This window comes from Pongo abelii, chromosome 20 (genome assembly GCF_028885655.2).
Source record: "Pongo abelii isolate AG06213 chromosome 20, NHGRI_mPonAbe1-v2.0_pri, whole genome shotgun sequence".
Classification (NCBI taxonomy): domain Eukaryota; kingdom Metazoa; phylum Chordata; class Mammalia; order Primates; family Hominidae; genus Pongo; species Pongo abelii.
In genome coordinates, this window is record NC_072005.2 from 40,569,891 (window position 1) to 40,596,394 (window position 26,504).

Sequence of the window (26,504 nt, forward strand, 5' to 3'; positions counted from 1 at the left end):
CGTCGCCCTCAGCGTCTCCCCCTCCTGCTCCCACCCCGGGCTCTGAAGCCAGGAAACCCAAGAGGAAATGACTGAGCCCGTCTGGGTCCCCGCCCGCTCGCGCTCCCCTGGCCACACCCTCCGCCTGGACGCAGCAGCCACCGCCGCGTCCCTCTCCCCACGAGGCTGCCGGCTTAGGACCCCCAGCTCCGACGTAAGTCCCTCTCGCTCGCCACCTCCATCCGCTGCCCCTCTGCCCACGGGCCGGACTCAGGTGGGTAGGGGTTTGACCCCTTCCGCTCCTCTCCGCCCCCCATCCACGCCCACGTCTCTCTGCCTCCTCTCCTGGGCTACAGTGGGCCGCTCTGCCTCGCTCCCGACAGCCTGCCTCAGTCTCCCCAGCTATCTGCCACCCACCTCGGACCAGTGCCTCTCAGGTCTCCCCAGCGCGCCATCCCTGCAAGGCGGCCCCTGACACCAACTCACTTTTTCCTCTGAGCGCAGGAGGCGTTACTCACTCTTCCTCCTTCCCCTCCTCGCCGACTCCTGGGCTCTGGGCCCCTGGGGGAGGGAAGAGGCCTCCTATCTGCTCTTCTGCCCCAGTCCCCTCCTTGCGTCAGTCCCAGTGAGGGATAAGCGCCTGGCGGAAGGCGCCGGGAGGTGTTTCTCTGCTTCAGGAGTGCCCGCCGGCCCTTGCAGCTGCTGGGAGACCCATTTATCTGATGCTTCTTGTTTTCTTTGGGGACCTGCAGGGGAAGGAAGCAGGGTGACGGTTTGATATCCCCACCTAAGACCCTCCCCTTTTCCCTGAGGCTAGCCGTCAGCCCTGGCAGGGGGTCCTGGAAGCCAGAGGTGTTTGCTCAGGGCAGGCAAGGGGCTGCAGGATCCCCGGGGGCTGCCGGAGGTCGGCCTCACTGACATCATGGCTGACCGCGGCATCGCCTGGTCCCACAGATGTCGCCCTCTGGTCGCCTGTGTCTTCTCACCATCGTTGGCCTGATTCTTCCCACCAGAGGTAAGACTCATCTCTGGCCTCCACCCTGCCCCAGAGCCCCCAGCCAGGCCAGCCCCACGTGTGCTGCAGGGTGGGTGGCTGGCCCCTGTGAACGTTGCCCCGCCCTGTCACCCTCCCGCTGAGCCGGCACCAGGAAGTGGGGATCCCTATGGTGGGGCGATATTACACCCTCTTTGGACACCTCAGACCCGGGTGGCTGCTTCCAGTGAGTCTGGCCAGGGCCTGTCCTGCTGAGCATCCTCCAATTTCACCTCCAAGAAGAACTCACTGAGTTTGATTTGGCGGGGAGACTGGTGTCGGTTTTCTACTCAGCAGCCAGGAAACCTAGGCTCCCAGAAAAGAGGATCACTGGGTCCCTGGGCATTACACAGTTAGGCAAAGCTGTTGAGCTGGGGTTAGTCCAAAGAGTTGGCAAGTCTCAGCCTTGCCTGGGAAGTGTCTCCTGAAAGACGGGAACTGCGGGGGGGCGTTGAGCATCCTTTCTGCATGGCAGGTGTGGTGTGTGTTAGCTCAGTTAGGCTTTGCCTCTGACAGTCAGTCACACCTGTTGTCATGCCCATTTTACTGATGAGGAAACTGAGGCTCAGCGAAGGGAAGTGCCCTGTGTCAGAGGACAGTGGGTAGAGGAGCTGGGAAAACAACTGTCCTGCCTGCCCCCAGAACCCAGAGTGCACGCCCCACTGAAGGCACCCTCATTTCTCCTTCATAAAATGATTTTCATATACTCATTCAGTCATTTGACAAATATTTATTGAGCACCTACTATGTGCTAGATATTCTGTGTACTGGGGAAACAGTGAATAAAACAAGAGGTCACACTCTAGTGGAGAGAGACAAGTTAGTAAATTATATCGTGTGTTAGGAGGTGATACGTGCTTGCAGAAAAGTAGAGGTAATGAGGATTGTTTAAACTGGGTGGTCAGGGAGGGCCTCACTGAGGAGGTGACATTTGGACCAACAAACACTTGGAGGAAATGAGGGAATGAGCTTTGCAGGTGTCTGGGGGCTGAGTGTTGTCTGGTGTGTTTTAAGAATAGCAGGCAGGTGGGGTGGCTGGGTTGGGATGAGAAGGGGCAGAGTGGGATGATGAGAGGACAGAGAAGTCATGGGACCAGATGGAGGAGGACTTACGGGCCACGTGAGGGCTTTGCTTTTATGTGGAGTGAAGTGCAGCCAGGGCAGAGCTCTGAACCAGGCAGGCCCTGACCTGACTCAGGTGGTCCCAGGCTCCCTCTGGCTGCAGGTTGGAACAGACTGTGGGGGTGGGGACAGGAGCAAGGAGCCCAGGGAGGAGGCTGCTGGGATGTCCAGGCTGGAGGGTACGGAGGCAGGACCAGGGTGGGGGCAGTGGAGTTATCCAGCACTGACGACACAGCAAGCTGTGTGGGAGACCCTTTCCCTGCTCTGTGTCATTTCACCCTATCTACAGCCCTGTGAAGTAGATTCAATTATTATCCCTGCTTTGCAGATGAAGCAACTGAGGCTCAGAGAAAGGACTTCATTTGTTCCAGGTCACACAGCAAGAAAGTTGTTGGGGGCAGGATTTGAAACCAGGGCCCAGGCTGACCCCATCTCCTGGGCTCACTAGACTAAACTGACTTTCCCATCCCACAGGGATAGGGAGGGAGGGGGCCTAGAAGAAGGGTTCCCAGGCATTGGCGTAGCTGAAAACACTTTCAGAATTATGGATTGATACAGCCAAAGCTGAGTGATTCCACCAGCAGACAGGACCCCTAAGGTTTCACCAGGGAGGGGAGGGCGGGGGGGCGGGGGTGAGAGGAGGGGACCAGGCTTCCTCCTGACTTCTCATCCTTGATTCCCCAGGACAGACACTGAAGGATACCACATCCAGTTCTTCAGCAAACTCAACTATCATGGACATTCAGGTCCCGACACCAGCCCCAGGTGAGGAAAGGGACACATCTATCAAGATCCTGTCATTGCAAATAACAACAGCAACAAAAATCCCAAACTTGGACCAAACAAGGGAATTTATGGATTTATGTAACAAAAAAGTCCAGGTACAGACCTTCAGGCATGGCGTGATCTAGGTGCTCAAATGATGCTATCAGGAACCTCTCTCCACCTCTTGGTTCTGTTTTCTCTGTGTTGGCTTCATTTTCAGGAACAGTCTCCTCTCATGGGGTCAAGATGATCCCTTGAAGCCTGGGGCTCTCATCCTGTCTGCTAAGAATCCCAGCAAGAGAATTTCCTTTCCCCAGTCCAGCAAATGTCCCAGAACTGAGTTATCTTTGGCCAGGCTCAGGTTGTATCCCTGAGCTGGCCACTGTGGCCACAGACATAGAAAGCTGATTGGCCAGGCCTGGGTCCCATGTCCAACCTCCACCAGGGCCGGTGTCAGCTCCACTGAATAAAGTGGACCAAGAGTCAGGGAAGGATGGTCCCTAAAGGAAGTTCTGGGGGCTTTTATCAGAGCAGGTGCATTTGGAAAGCTGAGTTAAACACGTTTTTTTAGGCAGCACTTCTCAGAGTCTTGAGAAAGCTAATTTGCAGCCAGCATCTTGAAGAAGGAGCTGTAGTGTGGCATCTGTGGGACGTAAGGTCCCAAAGAAGGGGACATATTGGTAGCACATTTCAGCAGTTAGCAAATGGCTGGATTAATTAAGCCATTTCTATTACATTAAAGTTGAGTTGCTATGGGAATCTCTGGCATCTCCATCCATAGACCTTGCCCACTTCTTTTTCTCTCTCCTTTTCTCTCCCTGATCTCTTGTTTCTGGACTCCGGATGCAGTCTATACAGAACTCCAGCCCACCCCTCCGACCCCAACGTGGCCTGCTGATGTTGAGTAGCACAGGGGCAGGGGGTGGGGACAGGACCAAGACAAACAAAGTTTCCCCTCTTCCTCTGACACTATAGGTCTTTGGTTGCCCATTTCAGTCCCTACTCCCAGCTCTGAATGCCCTGGTTTACTCTGGGTGGGGCAGCCAGCCAACTCCATTCAATTCTTTAGAAAAAGAAAACCAAAACACTTTTGAAATTGTGAAATTAACATGCATATAGAAAAATACAAAACCCATAAATTTACAGTGTAATAACTTACTCTGAATTGAATCCCTGTGTAACTACCAACCAGGTCAAGGAGCAGAGCTTTGCAAACACCCCCAGAAAGTCTCTGTGTGCCAGTCCCATTTATTTCTTCCTGTCATCTCTTTTTTCTCTAACCCTTTTTTGAATTTTTTGAACAACTTTTGGACATTTTCTTGGAGTATAATTCAAAAAGTGCTCCTGGCCAAGCACAGTGGCTCACGCCTATAATCCCAGCATTTTGAGAGGCCAAGGTGGATGGATCACTTGAGCTCAGGAGTTCTAGACCAGCCTGGGCAACACACTGAGACTCCATCTCTACAGAAAAATGCAAAAATTAGTCAAGTGCATTGGCGTGCTCCCGTAGTCCCAGCTACTCGAAAGGCTGAGGTGGGAGAATCACCTGAGCCCAGAGGCAGAGGTTGCAGTGAGCCAAGATCTTGCCACTGCACTCCAGCCTGGGCAACAGAGCGAGACCCTGTCTCAAAGAAAAAAAAAAGTGCTCCCTGATTTTTTCAATCGATGTTTAAAGACACAGTAGTACGTAAACGCATTCTACCTGGAAAGAATAAAACGATTGTAGGCAAAACCAAACCCCTTTGTCACTTCCCCGCCCCAATCCTCGTTCTCTCCCTCTGTCTCTGAGAGGTCCCCACTGTTAGCATTGGGGTAGGTCCCCAGTGATACCACATCCCATGTATATTACTTGGAGAAAATGCACTGACTGTGTGCTGTGTTTGTGTGAGCTTAAGGAGATCGTATGATTGTTCTGCAGCTTGCTTTGTTTCTTCGTGCAGTCGTATGTTTGGAAGTTCTTCTCACATCACTGCATAAAGACTTGTTTTGTTTTCTCTGCTGCCTGGTATTCCACAAGGCGCCTATATCACAGCTTATGGAGTCACACACTTCTTGATGAACGATGTTGGCTGTTTCCAGCTTTTTCTGTCTACACACAGCACCACAATGAGCAACCTTGTCCCTTCCTCCTTGAGCAAACGCACTTGCAATATGTACTGACTATGTGCTGGTCATGGTTCTAAATATTTTGCATATGTTAACTCACTCAACCTTCACGCAAACCCTAAGAGGCAGAAATTATCATTGTCCCCATTTTACAGACAAGGAAACAGAGGCTCTGAGTAACTGGTTCAAGGTCTCACAGCAAGTCAGGGATGCAGCTGGAATCGAAGTCCAGGAATCTGGCACCAGAGCCTGTGCTTTTATCCAAAACAGTACAGGGCAAAGGACATGCATTCTTAATGTTTTAAAATTTGCCCTCCTGCCGCCCAGGCACAGTGGCTCATGCCTGTCATCCCAGCACTTTTGGAGGCTGAGGTGGGTGGATCGCTTGAGCCCAGGAATTTGAGACCAGCCTGGACAACACAACAAAACCTATTCTCTACAAAAAGTACAAAATGATTAGCTGGGCATGGTGGCATGTGCCTGTAGTCCCAGCTACCTGGGAGGCTAAGGCGGGAGAATCACTTGAGCCCAGGAGTTCAAGGCTGCAGTCAGCTATGATTGCACCACTGCACTCCAGCTCAGGTGATAGAGTGAGACCCTGTCTCAAAAATAAATAAAAGTAAAAATAAAAGTTGCCCTCCCAAGTGACTGTACCCATTTCCTAACCCACCAGCAGTGTGCAGGAGTGTCCCCCTTCCCAACCCTACAGTGACACTTGGTATATTCACGTCTTCAGGTTTTGCCAGCCTCTTAGGTTTTTTCTGAGATGGAGGTTTGCTCTTGTTGCCCAGGCTGCTGTGCAATGGTGCAATCTCGGCTCACCACAACCTCCGCCTCCCGGGTTCAAGCGATTCTCCTCCCTCAGCCTCCCGAGTAGCTGCGATTAGAGGCATGAGCCACCACGCCCAGCTAATTTTGTATTTTTAGTAGAGACAGTGTTTCTCCATGTTGGTCAGGCTGGTCTCAAACTCCCAACCTAAGGTAATCTGATTGCCTCAGCCTCCCAAAGTGCTGGGAATACAGATATGAGCCACCGCACCCGGCCCCAATTCTCTTTCCCCAATAACTTTCTTATCCTTCCCTCCTTGCTCTTCTGACCTGAATAGAAACACCACAACCCCAGACCCAGACCCAGACCCAGCGACCGGCAGGAACGGATGGGCCTCTAGTGACAGATCCAGAGACACACAAAAGCACCAAAGCAGGTATAGCATGGGACTGAGAGCAGCAGCCTACGATTTTTGTTTAATTCTCTATCTAGGTCAACATTTCCCTCAGTATGTTTCTCAGTGCCCCTGTTTGGGGAATTGTTAATACATTTTAAAAAAATGTTTTTGGTTTGTGGTCAAAGTTATTTGGGGAACCCTGAGTTAAAGTTAACCATGTTTCTTTATGGCAGGACTTCTGAGAGTCTTGATTAAGCTAATTTTCAGCAAAGGATCCCCAAGCAGCAGCGTGCAGTATGCAGTGTTTCCCTAACTGACAGACTTCGGAACTTTCTTTCCGTCAGTTCCCCTCAGAGGGCTGGTGCTATAAAATGTGCCTGCGGATATTTCTTTTTTGTACAGCTCCTTAATGTTAGAGCAGGAGCTTTTCAGTTGCAAAATATAGAAAATTCACCTTAAACACACACACACACACACACACACAAGAATGATTGGCTTTATAAGTTCTGGAAAGTCCAGAAGTAGCCAACTTCAGGCATAGCTGAATCAAGGCACATAAGCACTGTCATGAGTGCTTTGTTCCCTCTCTTGGTTCTGTTGTCTTCATTCTCGACTAACTTCTCCTCTTGATGGCAGAGATAGTCACATACGTGGTGGCTAGAGAACAAAATCTTTCCCATTATTTCTAGCCTGAGGCCTAGAATTGACTCTCATTGGTCCAGCTGGAGTCACATGCTCATGTCTGAACCAACGAGAGCCTGAGAAATGAGCTGCTCTCATTCGTCAGGCCTGAGTCTTGTGCCCCACCCTGGGGCTAGAGAGGAGGCTGAGCCAGACATGCCTGAACCACATAGACCAGGAGTCAGGGAAGAGGGGGTTTTCCTCTGGACAAGTGAGTTAGTATTACCAGAAGGTGTGGGAAAGGAGACTGAGCTGAGATAAGGCAACAGATCGCCTCTAATGCCTGTGTGATGATCCTTATTTGAGGGGCAGCCCCACACTGGAAAGTGTTGTAGCGTAGGCCACTCCCAGAGAGACATGTACAGTTGTGCAGACTGGGCACTGAACAAGAGCACCACCTCTCGGGCCATGCCATTCCCTTTGTCAGTCTTTATAATTGTTCCAGTTTTCTAGTGATAGCAGCAAAGCATCTCATTCTTACAGAACCTATCTATTAAAACAATCCTACAACGGATGGAAATAAAGTGCTTTACAGAAGGGAACTTTTCTAGTTTGTACAAAAGTGCATCTGTAGGGGATGGGGGATAGCAGCTGTGTCCACACTTATCAACTGATAAAGCATTCTCACATCTCTGCATTAATTTACTGAGTCTTTGCTGACCTGAGTTGCTCTATGTATTGGTCCATGTTCCTGGATATATGTGACAGAAATTCGTCAAGGACAAATGGCTGCCACTGCTGAGCCTCTGGGTTGCCTAGAGGCTGGGCATGAAAGCCCCCAGGCCTCTCTTCCTCCTCTATCTTTGCTTCTCTTCCGCCTAGGAAGGAAATGGCTCATGTTATTTGAGCCTCCTAGCTCAAAGCTTCCAGGCTTCACCTAGGGTTTTAATCTGCTCAGGTTACCATAACAAAATACCACAGACTGGATGGCTTAAACAATAGGAATTCATTTCTCCCGGTTCTGGAGATGGGAAGTCCAAGATCAAGGTGCCAGCAGGGTTGGTGTCTGGCGAGGGCTCCCCTTGGGTCACAGACAGCCATTCTCTTGCTCTGTCTTCACCATGTCCTCTCCATGTGTGGGTGGGCTTGTGAGCTTGAAAGCAAGCTCTCTGGTTTCTTCTTATAAGGGCACTAATCCCATCATGAGGGCCCCACCCTCATGATCCTACCTAACCCTAATTACCTCCCAAAGGCCCTCGCTCCAAAATACCATCACATGGAATTTGGTGGGGTGGATAGAATTCAGTCTATAGTACCTAGCTGTCACTCAATATCCCTACTTGGGATTTCAAAGGTCTCAGGGAAGGACCAGACTGGGGTCACATGCTTCCTTTTGTAGCCTGGGTTATAACTGGGAAAGGGAGGGCAATGTCCTCCCACAAAGAAAGGGAGAGCTTTTCCAGAAGGAGGAAGGAGTGCTGAGCAGACAGTAATAGCAACGGCTGACTTTTGCTGAGAGCTTATTCATGCTGGGCACTGTGCTAAGCTTTTGTGTATTCAGTCATTCGATGCTTGTGATCATCCTGTGTGGTGGGAACTGTCATTACTCCCATTTTACAGGAAAGGGAACTGAGGCCCAGAGAGGTTACTCAGCTTGCCTTAGGCAATACAGCCAAGAGTGGCAGAACCGGAATTTGAGTCCAGACTGTCTCACCACAGGGTGCATGAGCACCACACACCAGTATGGCTGTCCTTTGCATTCTTGTGGTCTCTGCCGTCGGTCTGGCTTATACCTTCCTCTGGGCAATGCATTCCCTGAATATCTTGTAATCCTCGGTTGCCAGTTCCTATTTAGGGTGTGGGGCACTGAGATAGTTCCAGGGAACTTGGGTTTCATGAGGGAGCTTCTCTGTCTGCTGGCTTCTTGTTGAGGCCTCAGATGTGGTGTGGGGGTACTTCTCAGTGCTTGGGGGAGGCCTTTTCTTTGGAGGTACAGATTTTTTTTTTTTTCAAGAGAAGAACCCTTTGGTATTTTCGGTCTGGGGGCAGAGGTGATATTCAGAATAGTTTTGTTGTTGTTGTTGTTTTTGAGGCGGAGTCTTGCTCTGTTGCCCAGACTGGAGTGCAGTGGCGAAATCTTGGCTCACTGCAATCTCCACCTCCCGAGTTCAGGCAATTCTCCTGCCTCAGCCTCCCAAGTACCTGGGATTACAGGTGTGTGCCACCAGGCCCAGCTAATTTTTGTATTTTTAGTAGAGACGGGGTTTCACCATGTTGGCCAGGCTGGTCTTGAACTCTTGGCTTCAGGTGATCTGCCCGCCTCAGCCTCCCAAAGTGCTGGGGTTACAGACATGAGCCACTGCAAGTGGGCAATATTCAGAATGTTTTACAAGTATCTCCAGACTATGTAGCTGGGTCAGAGTCCTTGGCAGGTGTTGTCCTTTAATTCCTTTATCTCCTGGATTATAGTGTGGGCCAGAAGGTCCTAGGAGAGGGGTCTGGAGTCCCTGGGGATTGAGGCAAATCAGATAGTCATAACCGGGGGTACATGCTTATTTCAGCATTTCAATGCTTGTCATTACTTATTGCCTCTAGGTGTGGAGTAGGTGGGATGCCTGACCCTGCACACCAGCTGTGTAGATGTGGGAGAGGGGTTTCTTCCAGATGCAGACTCTCAGTAATATCTCTTGTTTCTGCCTCCATGGCTCACTCCTGCCCTCCACTGATCTGGCCACTCTCTCAGCTCATCCCACTGATGACACCACGACGCTCTCTGAGAGACCATCCCCAAGCACAGACGTCCAGACAGACCCCCAGACCCTCAAGCCATCTGGTCAGTAACTGCCTCCCCAGACTGGAAGCAGGCTATTTTCTGTTCACTGTGTATTTCCAGCACCTGGAATACAGCCCAGCACAGAATAGTTCTCAGTAAAGACGTGATGGGAAAGTAAATGACTTCAAGCCTGGCAGAGGGTGGGCACATGATAAATGTCTGAATAGATAAATGAATGCATAAATTATTGCTGCATACAAACCACCTAAAAACTCAGTGGCTTAAAAGGATAACCATTTATTTAGCTCTCATTTCTGCAATTTGGAAATCTAGGGTGTGCTCAGCTGGCTGGTTCTTCTGGTTTCAGCTGGACTTACTCATGCATCTGAGGTCAGTTGTGGGTCAGCAGGGACCTCTGTTTCTAGGGGCAATTTGATTCTTTCCCTGGTGGTCTTATCTCCACTTCCTGCCCAGTCAGCCCCCCAGTGAATGAATGGAAATGATATGCCCATGGGTCACATAGAGAGCCCATTCATCCATTCATTCAACAAATATTCACTGAGTACCTGTTGTGTGCTAGGCTAGGTTCTAGGGGACAGAGATAGAGTGGTGAACAAGCCAGAAAAAATCTCTGCCCTCATGGAACTACTATTCTAGTGGTAAGAGAAACACAACAAGAAATAATCATAATAATTATGTATCAGCTGATTTCAACTTCCTATCAAGAAAAGTAGAGTAGGGTTAGAGAGTGACTGGGGAGTACAGGTTGAGTATTCCTTATCCAAAATGCTTTGGACCAGGAGTCTTTCAGATTTCAGATTTTAGAATATTTGCATTATACTTACTAGTTCAGCATTCCTGACCCAAAAATCTGAAGTCCAAAATGTTCCAGTGGGCATTTCCTTTCGGCATCATGTCAGACTGTTACCAGAAAGGGGTCCCGATCCAGACCCCAAGAGAGGGTTCTTGGATCTTGCACAAAAAAAAAGAATTCAGAGTAGTCCATAGAGTTTATTAAGAAAGTAAAGGAATAAAGAATGGCTACTCCATAGGCAGAGCAGCCCCAAAGGCTGCTGGTTGCCTATTTTTATGGTTGTTTCTTGATTATATGCTAAACAAAAGGTGGATTATTCATGAGTTTTCTGGGGAAAGGGTGGGCAATTCCCAGAACTGAAGGTTCCTTCCCTTTTTATACTGCATAGGGTAACTTCCTGACATTGCCATGGCATTTGTAAAGTGTCATGGTGCTGGTAGGACTGCCTTTTAGCATGCTAATGTATTATAACTAATGTATAATGAGCTGTGAGGATGACCAGAGGTCACTGTCATTGCCATCTTGGTTTTGGCGGGTTTTAACTGGCTTCTTTACTGCAACCTGTTTTATCACAAGGACTTTATGACCCGTATCTCGTGCCGACCTCCTATCTCATCCTGTGACTAACAATGTCTAACCTCTGGGGAATACAGCCCAGTAGGTCTCAGCCTTATTTTACCCTATTCGACATGGAGTTGCTCTGGTTCAAACACCTCTGACATGACATCAAAAACTGTCAGATTTGGGAACATTTTGGATTTTGGATTTGGGGATTAGGGATAGTCAACCTGTATTTCATATACAAAACCAGGGAGGGCCCCACTGGGAAGGAGTGAAGGAGGGAACCATGCAGATGTCTAGGGAAAGTGTGTTCCAGGCAGAGGAAACAGCCAGTGCAAAGGCCCTGAGGTGAGAAGGTGTCTGCATGTTCAACAGCAGGGAGGCCGGTAGGGCTGGAGTGCAGGGAGTGAGGGGGTGGGAAGGAAATGAGATTAGAGGAATAATGGGAGCCAGATTGTGTGCCATGGTGAGGATTTTGGGTTTTGTTCTAAGGGTACCCAGGTGTCCCCCTTTCCTGACTTTGCCATTCATGTATTCACTTCACAAACCTTTGCTGAACCCTGACTTGCTCTTTGTCTGCCTCTCCAGGTTTTCATGAGGATGACCCCTTTTTCTATGGTAAGTTATCCACAGGAAGATGTGGGGGAAGGAAAGGTGAGGTCCCTCTGACTCTACCCCTTCATTTTTCTCTCTGCAGATGAACACACCCTCCGGAAACGGGGGCTGTTGGTCGCAGCTGTGCTGTTCATCACAGGCATCATCATCCTCACCAGTGAGAACTGGGGTTGGGTGGGAAAGGCACCAAGACCGGGAGGGGGACTTATGATTGAGGGCTGGGTTCTCAAAGCTCCCTGGGCAATTTTGTTTTAAATGAGGTATCTATTAGCTGCATATCCATACAAACCACCACAGAATTCAGTGGTTTAAAATAATGACCATTTATTGAGCTCTCAAGACCACAGTTTGGAAACATAGGCTGGGCTCAGCTGGGTGATTCTTCTGGTCTCAACTGGATTTACTCTTACACCTGAGTTCAGTTGTGGGTCAGCAGGAAACTCTGTTTCTGGGGTGCCTTGGCTCTTTGCCTCATCATCTTATCCTTCACTAAGCTAGCCTGGGCTTGTTCACATGGTGGTGGCAGGGATCTAAGATAGAGTGAATGCATGCAGGCTCAGAACTGGCCATTATCACTTCTGCCTCATTCCATAGGTCAAAGCAAGTCACGAGGCTGGGCTTCATTCAAGGAAACAGACTCCACCTCTTGATGGGAAGACAGGCAAAGCCACATGGCAAAGGACATGGATACTGACAGGGAGGGGTAGAGACTAAGGGCCATTTGGCAGTCAGCATACCACCCCAGCAGTCACAAGCTCACTGCACCCAGGCCTGGCAGGGAACAAGGGCTGAAAAAGGCTGTGTCAGGAGGAAACAACTGAGGATTAAATGCCTCATGGGACAACCCCACCCACTCAATCCAGCAAGAATAGAGGCTTGGAACAGCCAGAGTAACTACTCTTTTAAGAGCTTAATGTTTCTGTAAAATCTTTTGGTACTCAAATGTTGACAGCTGTGTTGATCAGGGCCATGGCAGGTGGCAGAAGGACCTGCAAAGGGTTAACTGGAGAACGTTTAATAGAGAGATATCTCCAGAGGTACAGGCAGGGTAATGAGATGGTGCAGTGCCCTAGGACTAGCAAGGATGGGGACCTGTTATCCCCCAGCCTGAGGGACGAGAGGAGGCACTGGCTTTGCAGGAGGCCTGGTGAGAGATGGAACTGGAGGTGGGGCTGCTGGCAGGAGCTGTGGCCTCAGAAAGAGGGTTCCAGCCACTGCCTCACTTGTGACCAAACCAGGAGGGAGCAGGTGTGGTGGGGATCAGATACCTAAACCTCCCTCTCTTCCCACCCCCCTGTCTCCTACCAATGCTTAACCAGAGGGCAAGGCGCCTAGGGCCCAACGCAGGGAGAGGAAGTTGTGGGGAAACGCAGAATAACAAGCAGAGAAACTAACTTTTAAAAAAGGATTTTAAAATGTTGTGGGTGAAATAAAACACGAGCTATCAGTTAATCTGTATAACCAATGCCAAGTTTCATTACCTCTCTTGTCCAACTTCCTCATCAAGAAAATGAGCATAGCCACATCTTTTTCTGCCTTAAGAGGAGAGGCAGAATTCTAACAATCATAAGACATGATTCCTGATGTGTGCGTGATCCCCACTGAATCTGAGAGTCAAGCACTGTTGCCTCGGTCATACAACATGTATGTGTTGATCCTGACTTTGCGCCAGGCCCTATTCTCACCCCAGTGGCGAAGTTAAGGCTCAGAGAGTTAAGGAGTTTGCCTAAGGTCACACAGCACGTAAGAGTCAGTAAATTCATTTGCTGGCAGGACACGGTGGCTCACTTCTGTAATCCCAGTACTTTGGGAGGCCAAGGTGGGAGGATGGCTTGAGCCCAGGGGTTCAAGACCAGCATGGGCAAAATAGCAAGACCCTGTCTCTACACAAATAATTTTTTTTAATTAAAAAAAAAAAAAAGAATCAGTGAAGGATTGGACCCAGGTTTGTGTGAGAGCAGAGCCTGAACGTTAGCTCTGGGGCCATGTATTTTTCCAACAGCAAATATTTGTGGGCACCTAGTCTGTGCCACACCTATGCTGGGTGATGCTGGGGGCATGGTGGTGACAAGCAGCCCTGGTCCCTGTCCTCAGGAGCTCACATCTGGTCGAAGATGATAAGTAAATAAATGCATGAATGAGTGGATTCAGAGAAAGATATTTGCCAAATAAAGCAGAGTGACAGGGAAGAGAGGGGTGGGGAGAGAAGCCCTCCCTGGAGTGGTGAAATTGGAACTGATCCCTGATGATGAGATGAATCACCAGGTACAGAGAGCAGCAAGTGCCAAGCCCTGGAAGCAGGAATGAGCTGCGCCCATTGCTATAGCAGTGGAGGAGGCAAAGTAGCCAGGACAGGGTAGGCTGGGGGAGAGGAGAAGAAGACGAGGCCAGAGAGCTGAGGGGCTGGAGGAGGCAAGGGTGGCAGGTGTTTTCTAAAGTACCCTTGGCTTCTAAGTTCCCCTCTCCCTCACTCTGGAGCAGCCACAGATGAGTCTCTGGAACCCATCTGTGTCCTCCTACCTCAAGGCCTTTGCACTGCTGTTCCCTCTGCCTGTAACACCCTTCCTCCAGGTGTCTCCCTTACCTCCTTCAGAGCTTTGCTCAAATGTCACCTCCTTAGTGGGCCGCAGTGGTTCACATATGTAATCCCAGGACTTTGGGAGGCTGAGGCAGATGGATCCCTTGAGGCCAGGAGTTCAAGACCAGCGTGGCCAACATGATGAAACCCCATCTCTACTAAAAATACAAAAATTAGCTGGGCTTGGTGGCACGTGCTTGTCATCCCAGCTACTTGGGAGGCTGAGGCAGGAGAATCACTTAAATCCAGGAGGTGGAGGTTGCAGTGAGCCGAGATTGTGCCACTGCATTCCGGCCTGGGCGACACAGCAAGACTCTGTCCTAAAAAAAAAAAAAAAAGTAACCTCCTCATTGAAGCCCCAGTAGCCATCCCTGTGAGGATCCATGCCTCCTTCCTGGTCTTATTTCCCTTCACAGGACTTAACACCCTCCCACTTAGCACCTTCATACATTTGACTTTGTTATTTTTCTCCTTGTTGGTCTTTCCCCATAGAAAGACAACTCTGCCAGGGCAGGGATTTTTTTCTTTGTCCTCAACTGTGTTCTTAGTGCCTGAATGAATGAATAAGTGACATACAAAATAATGGGGGCTTCCAAACGGCTCATCTGTGAGCCTGTGTGGGAAGGGCCTCTCGCAGGGCCCCAGCACTGGCTGTTCTCATTGTGTTTCTCCATCATTTGTTTATGGAGTTGCCTTTGAGTTTCCCGAGGGGCAGGGTTGATCAATCTGGTTCCCCAGCCCCAGAACACACGATAAGAATCAATATCGTTCTAGCTCATGACTGAACCATTTCCTTCACCCACAGGTGGCAAGTGCAGGCAGCTGTCCCGGTTATGCCGGAATCATTGCAGGTGAGTCCATCAGAAACAGGAGCCGACAACCCACTGGGCACCCGAAGGCCAAGCCCCCTGCCAGCTCACCGTGCCCAGCCTCCTGCATCCCCTCGAAGAGCCTGGCCAGAGAGGGAAGACACAGACGATGAAGCTGGAGCCAGGGCTGCCGGTCCAAGTCTCCTACCTCCCCCAACCCTGCCCACCCCTGAAGGCTGCCTGGCACCTTGGGGGCTGTCCCTCAAGTTGTCTCCTCTGTTAAGACAAAAAGTAAAGCACTGTGGTCCTTGCCCCAGGATCTCTGATCATTTGGGACAGGGGAATGGAAAGAGGAGGCAGGGGCTGCCTCAGGGCCATCAAGGTATTCCTTGATAAAGCAAAGGCCGGACCTGGTGGCCCACACCTATAACCCCAACACTTTGGGAGGCTGAGGCGGGAGGATCACTTGAGGCCAGTAGTTCAAGACTAGTCTAGGCAACATAGTGTGACCTTGACTCTACAAAAAATAAAAATATTAACTGGGCATGGTGGTGCGTGCCTGGAGTCCCAGCTACTCAGGAGGTTGAGGCAGGAGAACTGCTTGAGCCCAGGAGGTCGAGACTGTAGTGAGCTGTGATTGCACCACTATATTCCAGCCTGGGTGACAGAGTGAGATCCTGTTTCTAAAAAAGAAAAATAAAACAAGCCAAGGCAGGGAATAAAGTGAGGGAAGCCAGTCTAGTGTGTGGCAGACAGGATGGCGGTGGGTGGGTGCCGGTGAATCTGTGTGCTGGGTGACTGGCCAGAGAGAGAGCCAGGGCTGTCTTCTGCCTGCAGGCAGTTTGAGAACACTGGTATGGTCCCCATAGGAGAGCAGGTACCCAGTGTCAGCTCACCCCTAACATTTTTAAGGGTTTGGAGGTCCCAGATCACAGGGATCCCCTCTCCTTCCTACTTCTAGTCCCTTCCCACACCAGGAGGGGCCTTGCACACATGAGTGTGGATGCCACAGTCTGCACCTCCAAGCTCTATCCACAGCCCCCAATACACAAATGGCCACCCTCTGGGCCACTTCTTGGCTTAGGAATGTGTCCACCAAGAAGGCCCTGCAGGCCCCGGCATGGGCCCAGAGCAATTTGAGAGAGGAATTCAGGGGTCCTAGGGATCTAGAATGTGGTCAAGAAGAGCATAGGTGCTGGTGGGCACTTCCTGAAGGCCCTTGGGCTCGACCAGATTAGGCCAGAGCAGGTCCCCTGAAGTGCAGGACTTAGACCAGAGCTCTACCCAGGCTTAAGGGTCGTGCCAAAGTCAAGAGACAAGGTCCTGGTCACAGGGCTTACACAACAATGTTTCACAACTTCAGGTCACAGCCCATTCATGGGTTACTAAATCAGTTTAGTGGGCTCTGAGTAGCATAAGAAAAAAGAGAGAAAGAAAGAATAATTTTTAAAAGACATTAGTACATCACTAATAAATGTAAGATTGTATATATATAATATACATAGCATGTCATATTATATACATCATATGCAATAATATATAATGTATAGAATATGATAATTATAACATATAATTGTTATTAATGCATCACTATAAATGTTATTACTGCATCACTAATCTCAAATATAAGACTGTATATATATAATATATAGCATGTTATATACATTATATATGTATGCATATATACATTATAATATGTATATTATACACATACAGGGGGATACTAAAATTATTTCATTATTTGCACTTACCGCCTAAAGCAGAACAGATGTCTAACTGATCAGGAGGTGATGTCATCTAGATATGAGTATACATTTATATATACAATGGATTATGTCTTTTTTTTTCTTTTTTTTTTTTAGATGGACTCTTGCTCTGTACCCAAGCTGGAGTGCAGTGGAATGATCTCAGCTCACTACAACCTCTGCTTCCCAGGTTCAAGCAATTCTCCTGCCTCAGCCTCCCAAATAGCTGAGATCACAGGCATCCGCCACCACGCCTGGCTAATTTTTGTATTTTTAGTAGAGATGGGGTTTCGCCATGTTGGCCAGGCTGGTCTTGAACTCCTGACTTCAGGTGATCCGCCCGCCTCGGCCTCCCAAAGTGCTGGGATTACAGGTGTGAGCCACCGTACCTGGCCTGATTACATCTATTAAATTGAATCATTTGAAAATGTCAATATTCAAATGTATTTGACCTATAAAACTAGCAATGTTATATGGCTCAACCTAACAGTATACATGATAGTGTGACATGAAATGCATTTCATACTGCAGGTCACTTTTTGAAAATGTTGAGAAGCACTGGGGAGTGGGGGACATAGGTTGTGGTAGGGAAGATAAATTTCTGCTTAGAACGGGAAATGCTGGCAGCTACGTTTGCCCGCTGGCTGGGTGGTGGCCACACCAGTGTGTGCAAGATGTTTCTAATACGATAGTTCTCAAACTTCAATCATCACATATTCCCAACTTCTGACATATTTTCACCCCATCTGTACTATTATTCTCTCTTTTAAAAGATCAACTCCCTTTCTAGCTTAAACATATTTATTTTAAAAGCTACAATCATATATGGAAAATCAGTACTGCTTGATATAGATAGAAGATAGCTATAAAGATAAATCCAAGGCCAGGCGCAGTGGCTCACGCCTGTAATCTCAGCACTTTGGGAGGGAGGCCGAGATGGGTGGATTACTTGGGGTCAGGAGTAAGAGACCAGCCTGGCCAAGATGGTGAAACCCCATCTCTACTATATAAAAATACAAAAACTAGCTGGGCATGGTGATGCACACCTGTAGTCCCAGCTACCCAGGAGGCTGAAGCACAAAAATTGCTTGAACTCAGGAGGCAGAGGCTGCAGTTAGGTGAGATCATGTCACTGCACTCCAGTCTGGGTGACAGAGTGAGACTCTGTCAAATAAATAAATAAATAAATCCAGTGAAAAGAAGTTATGTTGCATTCTAGCTGGGTCTGGAGTTTCTTGCAGAGGGCTCTGAACCAGAGGCCTGGGTCTGTGGTGTTGGAGGGAGACCCTCAAATATCAGGGAGGTGACCTCGCTGCTGCCCAGAGAAACTGCAGGGTTTGGGAGTCCCAGGAGAACTCTCACTTCTGACACCAGCTGCAGGTTTGAGAGTTCTCGAGGGTTTGACAATTCACTACAAGGACTCACGGAACTCACTGCTCTCAGACTCACAGTTACGGTTCATTATAGTGAAAGGAAACAGATGAAAGCCAGCCGAGGACAGAGACACATGCGGAAGCATCCAGGAATGTCCCAAGTGCAAAGCTTCCAGCTGCCTCCTCCCAGCGCTGTCTTCTGCGGGCACCCATGTGGGACAGCATACGCGGAGTGTTGCCAATCAGGGAAACCCACTCGAGCCTTGGCATCCAGAGTTTTTACTGGGGCTCAGTCATATAGGCGTAATTGACCACATGTGTGGCCGACATTAGTTTCCAGCCCCTCCAGGGGTGGAGCTGATACTGTGTGGCCCACATTCCCCAGCGGAAATCACACTGTTAGAAACGATCTGGTGTGGCCCTACGTCCCTGTGTAAATAGAGACACTCTTATCAGGCAGAACATTCCAAGGGCTTAGAGATTACCTTCCAACAGCAAGGCCAGAAGTCAGCCCTTTCTTTGGGGTAAAATTAATTCCTTACTACAGAGACTTTCTCCTTCATCTCATTTGATGGATTAAGAGATATTCAAGGCCGGGCACTGTGGCTCATGCCTGTAATCCCAGCACTCTGGGAGGCTGAGGCAGGTGGATGACCTGAGGTCAGGAGTTTGAGACCAGCCTGGCCAACATGGTGAAATCCCATCTCTACTAAAAATACAAAAATTAGCCAAGCATGGTGGTGCATGCCTGTAGTCCAGCTACTTGGGAGGCTGAGGCAGGATAATCGCTTGAACCCAAGAGGTGGAGGTTTCAATGAGCCGAGATCACACCACTGCACTCCAGCGTGGGTGACAGAGTGAGACTCCATCTCAAAAACAAACCAACAAAAAAATAAGAGATATTCAAAGGTGATTTACTTTCTGACCACGTGACTCAACATGATTTTACCTTGTTTGGGGCCTAAAGCCATGTCGTGTGCTACCACGTCAGTTCAGGAGAATACGTGACAGCTTCCTTGCGCAGAATAGAGGCGGTACTAACTCAAGGGGGATGAGTGGGGTTGGCCCTCGGTGTTCTCTCGACACTCATTCTATCTTCCATGGGGTAGGGATGAAAACGCTAATACTATGTTTCCCAGATGCACTCAGAGATGTGGTTTTGGGTGTGGATTCAGCTCTGCGAATTAGAGGCCCTCACAGAAGACTTGGAAGACCAAAAGAGACCATCTTTCTGTGCCATTTGCTGTTTGCTGTGAGCTCATAAGATGGTGAAAGTGTTGAGTTTTTTTGGCTGTACCATTCCAATGTCCAGTCACTAGCCTCGTAGGTACTAAAAGGCAGTTATGCTCATAAAAGAATATCTAAATTGGCCAGGAGTGGTGGCTCATGCCTGTATTCCCAGTACTTTGGGAGGCCGAGGCAGGCGGATCACCTGAGGTCAGGAGTTCGAGACCAGCCAGGCCAACATGGCAAAACTCCATCTTTGCTAAAATACAAAAATTAGCCAGGTGTGGTGTAGTGCCAGCTGCTCAGGAGGCTGAGGCAGGAGAATCGCTTGAGCCTCGAAGGTGGAGGTTTCAGTGAGCAGAGATTGCGCCATTGTACTCCAGCCTGGGCAACAGAGAGAGACTCCATTTTGAAAGAAAGAGAGAGAGAGAAAGAAGAGAGAAAGAAAGAAAGAAAGAGAAAGAAAGAAAGAAAGAAAAAGAGAAAGCGAAAGAAAGAAAGGAAGGAAGGAAGGGAAAGGGAAATCTAAATGGCCAATAAGCACATGAAAAGATGTTCAATATCAACAGTCATCAGTAAAAATAAATGAAAATCACAATGAGATACCACCACACACCCACTAGGATGGCTAAAATTAAAAAGACAGACACTTCCAAGTGGGAAGAGGATGTGGAACAAGTGGAATTTCCATTCATAGCTGGACCAGAAAGGGATACAATCACTTTAGAAAACTGGCAGTTTCTAGGCCGGGCATGGTGGCTCACACCTGTAATCCCAGCACTTTGGGAGGCTGAAGACCATCTGAGGTCAGGAGTTCGAGACCAGCCTGGCCAACATGGTGAAGCCCCGTCTCTACTAAAAATACAAAAGTTAGCTGGGTGTGGTGGCGGGTGCTTGTAATCCCAGCTACCCGGGAGGCTGAGGCAGGAGAATCACTTGAACCCAGGAGACAGAGGTTGCAGTGAGCTGAGATCAGACCACTGTACTCCAGCCTGGGCAACAGAATGAGACTCGATCTCCAAAAAAAAAAAAAAAAAGAAAGAAAGAAAAGAAAACTGGCAGTTTCTTAAAAAGGTAAATGTGCACTTAACCTATGACCCAGCTATTCAACTCTTAATTATTTATCCAACAGAAATCAAACCATATGTCCACACGAAGACCCACACACAAATGTTTACAAATGTTTACTGTAATAGTAAAAAGACTAGAAACAACCCCAATGTCCATCAGCACAAGTGAGTGGACTACAAACTGTGGAAGGAAGAAAGACTGAGCTACACAACACATGAATGAATCTCAAAAGCATTGTCCTGAGTGAAAGAAACCACACACAAAAGAGCACAGACTGTGTAATTCCATTTATATGAAGTTCTGAAATATGCAAAACTGATTAACAGTGATAAAAATCAGAAGAGTAGTGGCCTCTACTATGTCAGTAGGAGGTGGGGAGAGACTGCAAAGGGGCATGAAAGTACTTTCTGGAAGGATTGAAATGTTCTGTGCCCTGATGACAGTGGTGCAGATTACATGTCCATATATTGATCAGAATGATCAAATTGTACATTTAAGTTTTGAGGGCTGGGCACAGTGGCTCATGCCTGTAATCCCAACACTTTGGGAGGCCAAGGCAGGTGGATCACTTGAGGTTGGAGTTCAAGACCAGCCTGGCCAACATGGTGAAACCCTGTCTCTACTAAAAATACAAAAATTAGCCAGGCGTGGTGGTGCATGCCTGTAATCCCAGCTCCTCAGAAGGCTGAAGCAGGAGAATTGCCTGAACCTGGGAGGCGGAGGTTGCAGTGAGCCAAAATCGCGCCACTGGACTCCAGCCTGGGTGATGGAGTAAAACCCTGTCTCAAAGGAAAAAAAAAAAAGATTTATACACTTTACTATGTGTAAGTGATATTTGGATGTGTGCCCCCTCCAAATCTCATGTTGAAATGTGATCCCCGATGATGGAGGGGGGCCTGGTGGGAGGTGATTGGGTCATGGGGGTGGATCCCTCATGAATGGCTTGGTGCCCTCCCCATGGTCATGCGTGAGTTCTTGCCCTCTTAGCTCACCTGACAGCTGGTTGCTTAAAGAGCCTGGCACCTCCCCCTCTCTCTCTTTTACTCCTGCTCTTGCCATGGGACACACCTGCTATCCCTTCACTTCCTGCTATGAGTAAAAGATTCCTGAGGCCTCTTCACCAAAAGCTGCTGCTGTGCTTGTACAGCCTGAAGAACCATGAGCCAAAGAATTCTCTTTTCCTTATAAATTACTGTCTCAAGTATTCTTTTATGGCAATGCAAAATGAACTAACACAGTAAGTTATAACTCAATCCAAAACAAGAACATTGAAAACAAAAAGGCAGTTCTGTCCTGGGTGGTGATGATTTTCTGATCCCTGGATCTCAGACAGAGCAGCCAGATGCTGAAGCTGACATGTACAATGGAGGCTCCTGATTGGGGTGGAGGGAGAAGCTCCTTGGGCAAGTCAGTCTGCTCATGTTGTGGAATCATTTGCAGTCTTCACTTAGAGCCCACTCCACTAGCCTTTCAAAGAGCTTGTCAACCTCTAATTCCTTATACCAAGCCAGACCAATTTTGCTTAAAATTGACAGTCACAAATAATCTCAAAATCTCGTGACTTACAACAAAGGTTTGTTTCTCACTCTCACTACATGTCCCTCACGGTTCAGCTAGGAACTAAGATGGGACCCAAGATGATGGGGAAGCCTGGGCTGGGCACAGTGGCTCACACCTGTAATCCCAGCACTTTGGGAGGCCGATGCAGGCAGATCACTTGAGCTCAGGAGTTCGAGACCAACCTGGCCAATATGGTGAAACCTTGTCTCTACAAAAAATACAAAAATTAGGCCAAGTGCAGTGGCTTACACCTGTAATCCCAGCACTTTGGGAGGCCGAGGCAGGCGGATTACCTGAGGTCAGGAGTTTGAGACCAGCCTGGCCAACATGGCGAAACCCCATCTCTACTAAAAATAGAAAGATTAGCCCGGCATGGTGGTGCATACCTGTAATCCCAGCTACTCAGGAGACTGAGGCAGAAGAATTACTTGAACCTGAGAGGCAGAGGTTGCAGTGAGCCGAGATCGAGCCACTGCACTCCAGCCTGGGCGACAGAGTGACAGAGTGACACTCCATCTCAAAAAATAAATAAATAAAAATAAGCTGGGCATGGTGGCTTGCGCCTGTGGTCCCACCTCCTTGGGGGGTGAGGTGGGGGGATCGCTTGAGCCCAAGAGACGGAGGTTGCAGTGAGCTGAGATCACGCCACTGCACTCCAGAGTGAGACCCTGTCTAAAAAAAAAGAAAAGAAATGTTTCTGGTTATCATGACAGGCAGAAGGCAGAACAAGGAACAAGGTGAGACACACATTGGCTCTTATAGCTTCTGTCAGGAAGGGACACACCTCATTTCTTCTCACATTGTCATTATCGAAAGCAAATCACATGGGCACATTTGAGTTCAACAGGGCAGGAAATTACAATCTTCTTATAGGAAGGTATATTAATCCGTTTTCATGCTGCTGATAAAGACATACCCGAGACTCGGCAACTTACAAAAGAAAGAACTTTATTGGATTTACAGTTCCACGTGGCTGGGGAGGCCTCAATCATGGCAGAAGGTGAAAGGCACATCTCACATGGTGGCAGACAAGAGAAGAGAGCTTGTGCAGGGAAACTCCCCTTTTTAAAACCCTCAGATCTCATGAGACTCATTCACCATCACAAGACCAGCAAGAGAAAGACCTGCCCTTGTGATTCAACCACCTTCCACTGGGCCCCTCCCACAATATGTGAAAATTCAAGATGAGATTTGGGTGGGGGCACAGCCAAACCACATCAGAAGGGAACTGGGTATTGATGGGCAGTAATATTGTTTACTACAAAGGACATTTATTATCTCACATAGCAAGAGTTCTAGAGGCAGAAACTGTATTCAGCTTCAGGAGACAGCCAGAAACAATGACTTAAACAGGTTATTTATTCCTCTCTCACATAGCAGAACTCTGAAGTACATAGTGCAAGGCTGGGAAAGAGGATCCCTAATATCATAAGGGACCAGACTTGCTGCTCTGCCACCCTAAGCATATGGCCTGAAGCCTCAAGATCACAAAATAGCTGCAGAAGCCTCAGCCATCATGCCACATTCCAGGAGAAAAATCAAGAGGGGGAGAAAAAAGTGTGGGGAAGGAAAGGCACCACTAGATGATTCAGCTCCTTTTAAAGAGACTTCCCAAGATTCCCTCCCAAAGATTTCTACTTCCTTTGGATTGCTACCTCTAATTGCAAAGGACACAGAAATGTGGTCTTTTAGCTGAGTCCATGACACCCCAAATACCATCAAAGAAAATAATTGCCCCCAGGAATTTGTTGTTTAGGATGCTGAGAAGGATGGGGAGCTGCCACCAAGTCAGGAGATGGAGCCTCAAGCCATTTTTACTCCAATGTAAAAGGAAAAGATAACTGTTAAGACAGGGGGTTGTCCAGGCACAGTGGCTCACACCTGTAATCTCAACTCTTTGGGAGGCCAAGGCAGGTGGATCACCTGAGGTCAGGAGTTCAAGACCAGCCTGGCCAACAGGGTGAAATCCCGTCTCTACTAAAAATACAAAAATTAGCCAGGCATGGTGACACATGCCTGTAATCCCAGCTACTCGGGAGGCTGAGGCAGGAGAATCACTTGAACCTGGGAGGCGGAGGTTGCAGTGAGCCAAGATTGCACCATTGCACTCCAGCCTGGGTGACAAGAGTGAGACGTCATCTCAAAAAAAAAAAAAAAGAAAGAAAGACTGGTCGTTGTTGAAACTTCCAGAGGACAGCAGCACTGATTCTCAGACTTGATAGAGACTTCCAGACATCACTTCAACAGTGCCTCCAATGCTCTCAAAGAGCTTTTCATCTGCTGCCCAATCCCTTTCTGGCACAAGACATCTTTTTCTGTGGCATCATGGTTTGAAGTGAAGCCTCCTCCTCCTCCACCCTTACATCAGGGGAGATATCTTGCCAGGAGATAATGGAGTGGATGTTGTAATTCAGCTAGCCTCCTGAGTACAATTCTGTCAAGGTTCTTGTTTTGAAATTGAGGCCAGATCACATTAACTGGAAGGAATCTGCCTTTTCTCATCTGACACTAGATTGTGCTTTTCTTGGGGGTGTTGAGGATGACCTCCAATAATTGCTTCAGTAAAGTCTGTTGGCTTCTCAAGAAGTTATTGAGTCAAGGACTCCAGCTGCTGATGGTGGGAGGTTAAACAGGGTTTGAAACATAGCCTGAGGTGGCTTTGTAATGTGTCACCTTGGCCAGGTTAAACTACACTTCCCAGAATCTTTTTCCCTAGATACCTGTGTTCTCTGGTTAGGGTGAACCACAAGAGACATTCTTGTTGGGAATTTGCTGGGTAGAGGTGAAGCCGCGGACATTTCGCAGCTTATACCAGTTGTCACTTATCAGACAGCTCATCTCATTGGCATAAGGCAGCAACCAGGGCTGCAACTGTTCCACCTTCCCCTGGATCCTCCTTCAGCTTCCCCAGTTGTCGGGCCAGGCGTGTGTGCTCAGCCCCATGATGAAGGACCGTGACTCCAGCAAGACACCCACAGCACCAAGGTCATAGACAACAAGAATTAACGTGGGGCTGGGCGCAGTGGCTCATGCCTGTAATCCCAGCACTCTGGGAGGCCGAGGCGGATGGATCACTTGAAGTCAAGAGTTCGAGACCAGCCTGGTCAACATGGTAAAACCCCATCTTTACTAAAAATACAAAAATTACCCAGGCATGATGTTGCATGCCTGCAATCCCGGCTACTCGGGAGGCTGAGGCAAGAGAATCTCTTCAACCTGGGAAGCAGAGGTTGCAGTGAGCAGAGATCACACCACTGCACTCCAGCCTAGTCGACCAAGTGAAACTGTCTCAAAAAGAAAAAAAAAACAAAGAAAGAAAGAAAAAAAAGAAAAGAAAAGAAAAAGAAAAAGAATTAACATGGGGTTCAGTCCATCCTTGTGGACTCCAGCTTGTGCTTGTGGGTTCTAACTTGTTCCGTGCTCTCCCCAGTCTTACCTCAATCTTCCCTTCCTGACTTCCTGCACCTGTGGGTTTCAAGTTCCAGCATCAAGACAACAGCCCTACAAAGAGAGCTTCACTAGCAACTACAATTGTTGAAGGTCAAATTCGTGTAGCAAACTGTGTGTGTGTACGCCCACATATGTATTAAAGGTTTAGCTTTGCTGATACAGAATTTGGTACTAAGAGTGGTTCCAGAAGACCAGAATCTTAACAATGATATCTGGTTTTTCTTTTTCTTTTTCTTTTCTTTTTTTTTTTTTTTTTTGAGACGGAGTCTCACTCTGTCGCCCCGGCTGGAGTGCAGTGGCGTGATCTTGGCTTACTGCAAGTTCCATCTCCCGGGTTCACGCCATTCTCCTGCCTCAGCCTCCCCAGCAGCTGGGACTACAGGCGCCTGCCACCATGCCCAGCTAATTTTTTTGTACTTTTAGTAGAGACGGGGTTTCACCATGTTAGCCAAGATGGTCTCAATCTCCTGACCTCGTGATCTGCCTGCCTCGGCCTTCCAAAGTGCTGGGATTACAGGCTTGAGCCACCACGCCCGGCCGAGATCTGGTTTTTCTAGAATTGGTTCTCTAATTAAATTGAAAGCCATTAATGACCTTGTTTTCAGTGATGAAGGGTACACTGATAGGTCATAGCGTGGAGTGGCAAGGCACTCACTCAGACCATCACCAGTAGCTTTCTATATTAGGTTTCTATAGAAGGAAAGGCTCTGGGTCACTGAGTATTTGCTTCCACAGAACAGTTTAGTGAAAATAAGAAGTGTAATGGGGTTGGCTCATTGCTTCTGACTGTGCTGGAAAACTTGGAGCTGGGGTGGAATGATGGCACTCAGAACTTTACCTTCCCAGCTCTGGTTCTGTATAAGGGACTTGAAAGCTTCTGTGAGTGGTGGCCCTGAAAGAAACTTGTATTTCCCATAGTCATAGGGCTGAGATTTCTGAAAACCAAAGCTAAAGTCTAATCCAACAAAAGTTGAACTTCTAACCTTTTTTGTTAAAGTTAGGGCTTTTTTGTTAAAGTTAGGGCTTTGATTGGGGAGGAATGGGATCCTGAAAATTGGGATGGAGACATATAAGCAGATTCCAGTGAAGCTGAGGACTTTAAGACCCCTAAATTCTGCCAAGTCTCTTTGCCTGCA

The 26,504-nt window shown here is 48.4% G+C and overlaps 1 protein-coding gene across 12 annotated transcripts; it reads left to right on the forward strand.

The window, feature by feature from the left end:
• Window positions 1-33: 33 nt before the first annotated feature.
• On the forward strand, window positions 34-15,254 carry FXYD5 (FXYD domain containing ion transport regulator 5). 12 transcript variants are annotated; one of them, XM_024237322.3, is made up of 8 exons: window positions 36-193; window positions 934-994; window positions 2,819-2,899; window positions 6,112-6,210; window positions 9,536-9,625; window positions 11,529-11,558; window positions 11,638-11,712; window positions 14,939-15,254. In XM_024237322.3, exons 1-8 carry the CDS (start codon window positions 68-70, stop codon window positions 14,986-14,988), a joined length of 612 nt encoding a protein of 203 aa, XP_024093090.2. In that variant the 5' UTR covers window positions 36-67; the 3' UTR covers window positions 14,989-15,254. The 12 variants fall into 12 exon arrangements, with proteins under 12 accessions (XP_063575518.1, XP_024093088.2, XP_024093092.2 ...); XM_054538868.2 differs by having other exon boundaries at window positions 101-253; XM_063719451.1 differs by lacking the exon at window positions 36-193 and adding an exon at window positions 304-416.
• The last annotated feature ends 11,250 nt before the right edge of the window (window positions 15,255-26,504 follow it).